The following is a 7906-nucleotide window of genomic DNA, read 5'->3' on the forward strand; positions in this document are numbered from 1 at the left end:
CTTGAAGCAACCTGGTCTAGGGGAGGGTGTCCCTGCCCATGGCAGGGGGGTTGGAGGTAGATAATCTCTGAGACCATCATGGTTTCCAACCCAAACCGTTCTGTGATTCTATGATGCGAATGGTTTAAGATACATACAGACTTTAAATGAAGTGCAGAATGTGAAACTAAGTGTAATGACTTCCCTCACTTGTGTCTGTGTTACTTCCTTCTCTAGAAATGGATTCTGAAGCTCTTAAAAAATATTCAGCATTGCATCCCAAACCTGCTGGACTCACACTTCAGTATGGCACTGCTGGATTTCGCACCAAGGCCGAACAGCTCGATCACGTAATGTTCCGCATGGGTTTGCTGGCAGTTCTCAGGTCCAAAGCTGTGGTATCTACTATTGGCATCATGGTTACAGCATCTCACAATCCTGAAGTAAGAACAACTTTTCCATTAAAAAGAAGGCAGATGTGATCAGTCTGGTGAAATCAAAGCTCTTCATGGTACCAGGAGACCAGATCCCGAAGGCACTTAGACCCACTTAAAGCATGTGCTTAGTCTGCTCGCTGTAAATATGGTCTCCAGCATGCTTGAAGTTACTTTTCCCTGTACATGCTGTTGTGGTTTAGACTCAGCTTGTAACACAGCACCACACAGCTGTTTGCTCACACCCCCCCTTCTCCTCTGGGTGGGGTAGGGAGGAGAATTGAAAGAATGTAAACTCCACTGGTTGAGAACAGTTTAATGACTAAAGTACAATACAAAGCTACTGCTACTAATAATAATGATAAGGGAAATAACAAGGGTAGAGAATATAAAACTAAAAGGGGAAAGGGGGAAAAAAACTCCAATAAACCCAAGTGATGCACAATACAGTTGCTCACCACCCACTGAACGATACCCAGCCCGACCCGAGCAGTGATCTGGGCCTTCCGGGTAACTCCCCCAGTTTCTATACCGGGTGGGCATGACGTGCTGTGGTGTGGAATACCACTTTGGCCCGTTTGGGTCAGGTGTCCTGTCTCTGCTTCCTCCTGGCTTCCCCTCCTCGCTGGCAGAGCATGAGAGACTGACAAGTGGTAGAGTACCCTTGAGAAGAGATGAACCTTTGAGCACAGTCTGCAAGTTTAAAAAATAAAGAGATGCAGCAGTTACAAATCAGACATTTAGACTGCTGCTGCTGCAGTGGAGCATTCGAGGTTATTAGAATCTCTCTTTATGTCACATGAATGTCATACCAAAGTTATAAGGAGGAAAAAGTTGGTCTAATAAGTATAATATGCTAGTTATGTTACTTCTGGGGGCTTGAAGGAGGTTTAAGTAAACGGCTAAGTTATTGCTTCCCAGAAATGCTCCCCATTTAAAGCAGCAATGTGATGGAACCATGCGTCAGCTGTCTTCAAAGAGATGTTATCAAGTTTCTCGCTTCTAAGCTTCCTGTCTTTTGTTCTTTTTTCTTCTAAGGAAGATAATGGCGTAAAACTGATTGATCCTCTTGGAGAAATGCTGCACCCTTCCTGGGAAGAATATGCCACACAGCTAGCAAATGCAGAGGAGCACGAATTACAGCAAACGATAACTGAGATCTGCCAAAAGGCAGCAGTGAACCAGCAGAAGGATGCATCAGTTTTTATTGGTAGAGACACCAGGTAATTTGAAGTGTCGTGGAGGTATGCTGCTTTTAAGGGAGTGCCAACGTTCTGTTCATTGGCGCTTTTGGGTGTTCAGCCCTCCACGGCCAGATTATGGGGGGTTTTTTATGCTTATTCTGCTACATGTTAATTCATGATTATAGCAAATTAAAAAAAAGCTTTCCAATGCTGTTCCTATGTCAGCTTCCCTAATACTTATGACCTAGCACTCTTTATGAAAGGATAATTTAGTGTGGGTTTGGGGTTTTTTTTTGGTGGGTACCATGCAACTTCCACATCTGTTCAGCAGTTTACTTGCCTTTGTTATTTTCTGCGGGGGTGGCTTTCAGGCTTCTTTATTGGCAGGTGCCTACAATAGGTAAAAGTATAGATTTCTTCATATTAGATCTAAGCCTACTGGCAGGAAGCTTGTAGAGTCTTCTTCCACATGTTCTTCCTTCCCAAGTCCATGCATAAATGTCTTCTGCAAAGGTTAACAGTTGTATTTGTTGTTTTCCAGGCCAAGCAGCGAGAAACTTTCACAGTCAGTCATAGATGGTATCTTCGTTCTGGGTGGTCAGTACCATGGTATGTTAAGCTTTTGCGGTTCGAATCTGGTGTAAATTTTATGTAGATGTGACTCTCTTATGCAGCCCTAAAGCAGTAGCCCAGATGCCATTTCCATTTTTGCTAAGTAATGATCTTTCAGGGTAGCTGTATGGCTTTAATGCAAGGAGTGTGTGTGTGTGGGGATTTACTTTGTCCTGACAGAACCTGAAAACTTTCATATGGGTTTCCTGCACTGCATTCATCTGTTTATTGAGAATAGCAAATACTGTGCAACTTTAAAGGAGGAATGAATTTAGTATGGTATTTCTGAATATTGTGCCTTCTATTTTATGATAGATTATGGTCTGGTGACAACACCGCAGCTACATTACGTGGTCTGCTGTCAAAACACCCAAGGGCAGTATGGGAAAGCAACGCTGGAAGGTTACTATGAAAAACTATCCAAAGCTTTTACAGAACTGATAAAACAGGTGAGTACTGGGTGTTGTCTTCTTCATGCAGATGTTCAGAATTAATATCTTCTGTTTGTTAGCCTGTCTGGGTCTGACAGGCTTTGAATTCAGCATGCCTCTAGGTGTGGTTTCACTAGGGTATGAGTTCACTTTGCCTCTCAAAGTCTTCCAGCTCTGGAAAGAGTCAGAAGCACCTGAAGATTGACTGTGCCAATGGAATAGGAGCCTTGAAACTATCAGAAATGGAGCCCTACCTTCCAAAGGAGGTGCTAATTCAGCTATACAATGATGGAACCAAGGAGAAACTCAATCACTTATGCGGTGCAGATTTTGTGAAGGTTCACCAGAAACCCCCTAGAGGTACGTAGTCAGTAATTTTGTACCCTTCAGATCTGCTCTCCAGCTCTGAAAGTGCAGGGTCTAGCAATGGTGCGTCATCTTCAGATAAGCTGAGCTCCCTGTTGTCATTAAGTGACTATACGAATGGTTCTGCTTGTGCAATGGAAAGAGAGGATCGTACGCCTGGGTTTGGCACATCCCTCGGTGGTGTTAGTCTGAGTTGCTTGGACGAGTACAGCACATCTCTGACTGGCTGAAATGTGTTTGACAATCCGGTCTGAATGTTAAGATGGTGGAGGTGGTGACGTGTGTCTTGGTGTGCTCTGTGGTGACTAAGGGCGTGAGAAAAGGGGTGGGAGTTCTGCTGCTGCAAGGTTTTTCACCTTGTGCCATAACTGACATTCAGTGCTTATTTCCCAAATTTAGAGCTGTGACTACACATAGTAGTTCTGGGACTGATTTTCATACACAGCTGGGGAGAACGTGTAGCATAATAAGTATTTAGAGAACCTGCTTTTTTTGTTTTATTAGTGTTTATATTTTTGATCTGAATGTGTACTGTTCAGTTGCATTCAATACAGCTTCCATGTTTCAAGTCTTTTAGTAAAAGCAATGTCTGTTTCAGAGCATTAGTTTTGTGTGTGTGTGTGTGTGCGCGCGCGCACAGAGCTGGTTTCCACATGAGGTCCACACTGGCACTGATTTAAACATTCTGTATCCTTTTCTCTCTCTAACTTGCGTTTGTAACTCTGTGTGCACTAGGGCTGGACATGAAGCCCAATGAGAGATGCTGTTCATTTGATGGTGATGCAGATAGAATTGTTTATTACTATCAAGATGCAACTGGCCTTTTTCACCTCATTGATGGAGACAAAATAGCAACTTTAATTAGTATCTTCCTTAAAGAACTTCTTGTGAAGGTAACTAACATCATAGAAAAATAATGCTGACACTTTAATTTGTGAAGTGTAAAGTAGTGCGAGGAAGCTGTATTAGTTTGTATGTATATGGGCTCTTCATCTACCTAAAGTGAACCTGGTTTAAAAAGAGATCAGTCCTGAACCTCATTAGTATGGCCAAGTGTTGTTTTTACAAGGATGCAACTTCCACACTCTAAATAAAAATGTGAGCGCTGATTTCTTTTTTTATTTAACCTAGAAGATTTTCTTAGTGGGAAAGAACTTTTCCAGTTGCAGTGTACTAAGTATTGATATTCCATTCTCTTTGTTTCAGTATCTTTCGTGTATTTTGGGTTTAGTCCTTCTCTCAGCATTTTTGTGAAGCTTTATGAAGGTTGGGCATTCCATTTGCATGAGAAATTGGTTGTGGCAGCCAAAGGGTTTGTATGTCCTCATTTCAAAATCCCTATCTGCCATATAGCAGCCTTTCCTCACACGGGACACAGAGAAAAAGCTTTTATTTTTCAGAAGTCCTCTTAGACTTGGTATCTATGACACTAAACCTAGGCAAGGCCTCCTGCTTTTGTGTTCTTGGAGGCCAGCTTGTTTCTTACCCTGCGGCAGAGAAGCTGGACAGCGAGGAGAACTTGTGCTTGCCACCAGCCTTTGCTTGCTTTGCACTGGGAGCTTCGACATTACTGCTTGTGTGTATGGTGTCATGCAATGACATGTGTGTGGCCGGTGCACTGACCTTGCTGAATATGAAAAGGGGGTTGGAAAGCCTAAGCTGCTTTATGCCATCCACAAGAAAAATGTGATATACCACAGCTTGAACAGAATTTGTTTATCTTAAACATACAGAAGTTATCTGTGAGCTGGTGCCTTCCTCTGAGGCCCAGGAGTTTGATGTGTCAGTAGGACAACCTGTGTTTAATAATTTTTATTATCCTTCCATTTATCCTGCTCATCTGGCTGTGTGCCTGTTGCGCAGTGAAGCTCTTTCTTTGCTTCTTGGTCTGCTCAGGTGGGACAGTCTTTAAAGATGGCAGTGGTACAGACAGCGTATGCCAACGGGAGTTCCACACGCTACCTTGAGGAAACACTGAAGGTATTCTCCCTTTTTTCCCTGGTAGTTGTTTACTGCAAATTTGTTTATGCTTAAAATAAATGCTAGTATGATTACTAAGATTTAAACTAGGCTAACATAAATGACTCTTTCAAACTTGAGGTAGTGACTAGGTTCTTGGTGGTAAAGGAGACACGAGAGAACAGAAGTGGGAAAGTCCTAGTCAGCTTTTACTAGTTTGAAAAAAAAAAGTTTGGCAAAAGCTAAACTGAATCCCTTGTTACTGCTGGAACAAGTTGAGGACGTTGTAGCAAAGCCATAAAAGTGAGTAGCTAAGGGCTCATTGATACTTTGACACTGGTTGTTTAATTTTTTGCAACAGGCTAAATCTGGTTTGCTACATAAATTCAGTTAAGGTGGTATTTCAGCTTGGATAGAAAATCCGGTATATTCCCTGAAACCTTAAAATGAATTGTGTTTTCTTGACTTGGGGGTTTGTTTATTGAAAAGGAATCAGCCTTTATTCCCACTTGAATAAATGAAATCTTCTTTTTAATTGGGAACGCAGAACTAGCGGACAGTTCTAGCTGTGGGGACTCAGTAGCTGTGAAACACAAGTTGGTTTGTAACAGCCCACTCCGGGTGGTGCTCAGTTGCTGGCACTTCACCTGTGGTTCCTGCCTGTTGAGGAGGGTCTGTAATATTTACATTCTCTGCATATCCTTGGGCTGCAGGTACCTGTGCACTGTGTCAAAACAGGAGTGAAACACTTGCATCACAAGGCCCAGGAGTTTGATGTTGGTGTTTATTTTGAGGCAAATGGCCATGGAACGGTGAGTATGAGCATGTAGTGCTCAGCCAATATATACAAAAGCTTAGTTGGATTAGCTAGAGAAGGAGGTCTTTTCACTCTGTGCTTGCATTTATAAATGAAACCTCCTGTCCTTGTTTGAGAACAGACTTGTTTCCTCCTTCTGTCTTTGCCACAGCATTGCCACTAATTCCTCTGTTTTATGTGGGGATGGAAATTCATGGTAGCAAACATTAGTGATTGTTATTTTGGCTTAAACAGTAAACGTTTTTTCCTCATTGCTGCATATAACCTAGGTCGTGATGTGGGCTGATCTTGATGTGCTGTCATTGTTTAAATCTAGGTGTTATTTAGCAAAGCTGCTGAAACTAAAATAAGACACCTGGCAAAAGAGGAGAAAGACAATGAAAAAAGAGAAGCAGCAAAGGTGCTTGAAAACATGATTGACCTGATTAATCAGGTAACAACTGAGAGAAACATATCTGTGGTGACAGTCATGGGGCTAACACTGTTTGTGAGTACCAGTCAGTCTACTGCCAGGGACCGCTGGTGCAGGAAGAGGGTTGCCATCATACAAGGGGCCAGGAAGAGAAAGGCAGGAACAGTCATCTTTATAAAGTTATAATTCTTTCTCAGCGAGTGGATGTAGAATGCTTTCATCTGGTGCAGGCTTCTGACTGCAGGACCCAAAGAGGGAGCAGGATGGCATGGGATCCCAGTGATTAGGATGTGACTTGGTCATGATTCAACAGCAAGTCATCTTTTGTCTTATGGTTTTCACTAACTGGGAAGGGTAAGGAGTTAAAAACCGAAACACGCCTCAAATGAGCCAACCAAACTACCTCAGCTACCCAGACCGGGGCATGTCAGCCTGGCTGTGTTTTCACTCTCTTCAGCTGGGAGGCTACTGATCAGATCATGCCTTCATTTCTTTGCTGTTAACTGCTACAGTGTTTCTTCCCTTCCTCTGAACAGACAGTTGGCGATGCCGTCTCAGACATGTTGGTTATTGAAGCAATCCTGGCTTTGAAAGGTCTGACTCTGCAGCAGTGGGATGCTGTCTACACTGACCTTCCGAATCGGCTGCTCAAAATTCAGGTGAGTTACGTACCATGGTGGCTCAGGTGACAGCAGGCTCATGGGGCCCTGTTGTGAGCACCTCTCGCCTGCATCTATTTAGATAAACTTTATTTTAAAGCTGGAACAGCCCACTTAAAGGGCAGTCGGCCAAACAAGCCATGAAATAACCCAGAGGAGGGACCAGAATTTCACTTGGACTAAAATAAAGATGACTTGTGTGAATGATGAAATAATTAGCCAGCTATGTTAAATGGAAAAACCTGACCAAAACTGTTCAAATTTTGACTTAGAATTTCTTTCTTAACTTTCAGATTAGAAAAATCCTGGTTTCTAAGGCCCCTACTTCTTAGGCAGCTGGATTTTTCTTGCTGTGCCACTTTGTAGAATTTGAGTATTGAAGCTCTTATCTTTGCCAGTATTCAGACAAAGACCACGAGCCAAACGGGTTCCCACGTGGCAGTATTCTGTTGGACATAGTGAGAGAGCTCTGGGCTCTGAATTAACCAGAGGAGAGAGCTTAAGTTTTCTGATCTACTGGGAGAAGCTGCAGTTTCAGCTCAGAGGCTGGCCAACGGGGGCATGTTCAGAACTGAGCCTTTTTCCATACCAAGCAGCTGAGTCCTATCAGGACTTGGTTAATACATGCTGAGCAGGGATCCTAGGGATTCCAAAGTGTTAGTTAAGCAGGGAATGCCCCAAATGAGCTTCTTTCAATACCTGAAATTCTGTCTTACCTGTGACCTGCCTCATTCTGCTGTCACCACACAGCTCCAGCACACAAATAAATTGGCTGTTTCCGATGCTGCAGGTTGCAGACAGGCGAGTCATTGACACGACGGACGCAGAACGGCGAGCAGTCACACCCCCGGGACTGCAGGAGAAAATCGATGCCCTTGTTAAGAAGTACAAATTGTCACGAGCATTTGTCCGTCCATCAGGAACAGAAGACGTGGTTCGAATATATGCTGAAGCAGACACACAGGTCAGAGCCTAAACAGCTTGTAGATGAAGTGATGTTAAAACAATCTTCTGCTTCACAGTGGGTGATTGTCCTGGGTTCAGCTACAGCAG

At 43.2% G+C, this 7906-nt stretch overlaps 1 protein-coding gene across 1 annotated transcript; it reads left to right on the forward strand.

Annotated features, from left to right (window-relative positions):
- Nucleotides 1–218: 218 nt before the first annotated feature.
- PGM3 (phosphoglucomutase 3) lies at nt 219–7817 on the forward strand (the record flags this gene model as incomplete). Its single annotated transcript, XM_010023628.1, has 11 exons — nt 219–422; nt 1452–1636; nt 2139–2206; nt 2525–2658; nt 2805–3000; nt 3742–3899; nt 4903–4986; nt 5679–5777; nt 6099–6215; nt 6731–6853; nt 7644–7817. Coding segments are annotated over exons 1-11 (1542 nt in total), but the record flags the coding sequence as incomplete, so codon positions are not given.
- Nucleotides 7818–7906: the final 89 nt, after the last annotated feature.

This window comes from Nestor notabilis, unplaced genomic scaffold (genome assembly GCF_000696875.1).
Source record: "Nestor notabilis isolate BGI_N333 unplaced genomic scaffold, ASM69687v1 scaffold18720, whole genome shotgun sequence".
NCBI lineage: Eukaryota > Metazoa > Chordata > Aves > Psittaciformes > Psittacidae > Nestor > Nestor notabilis.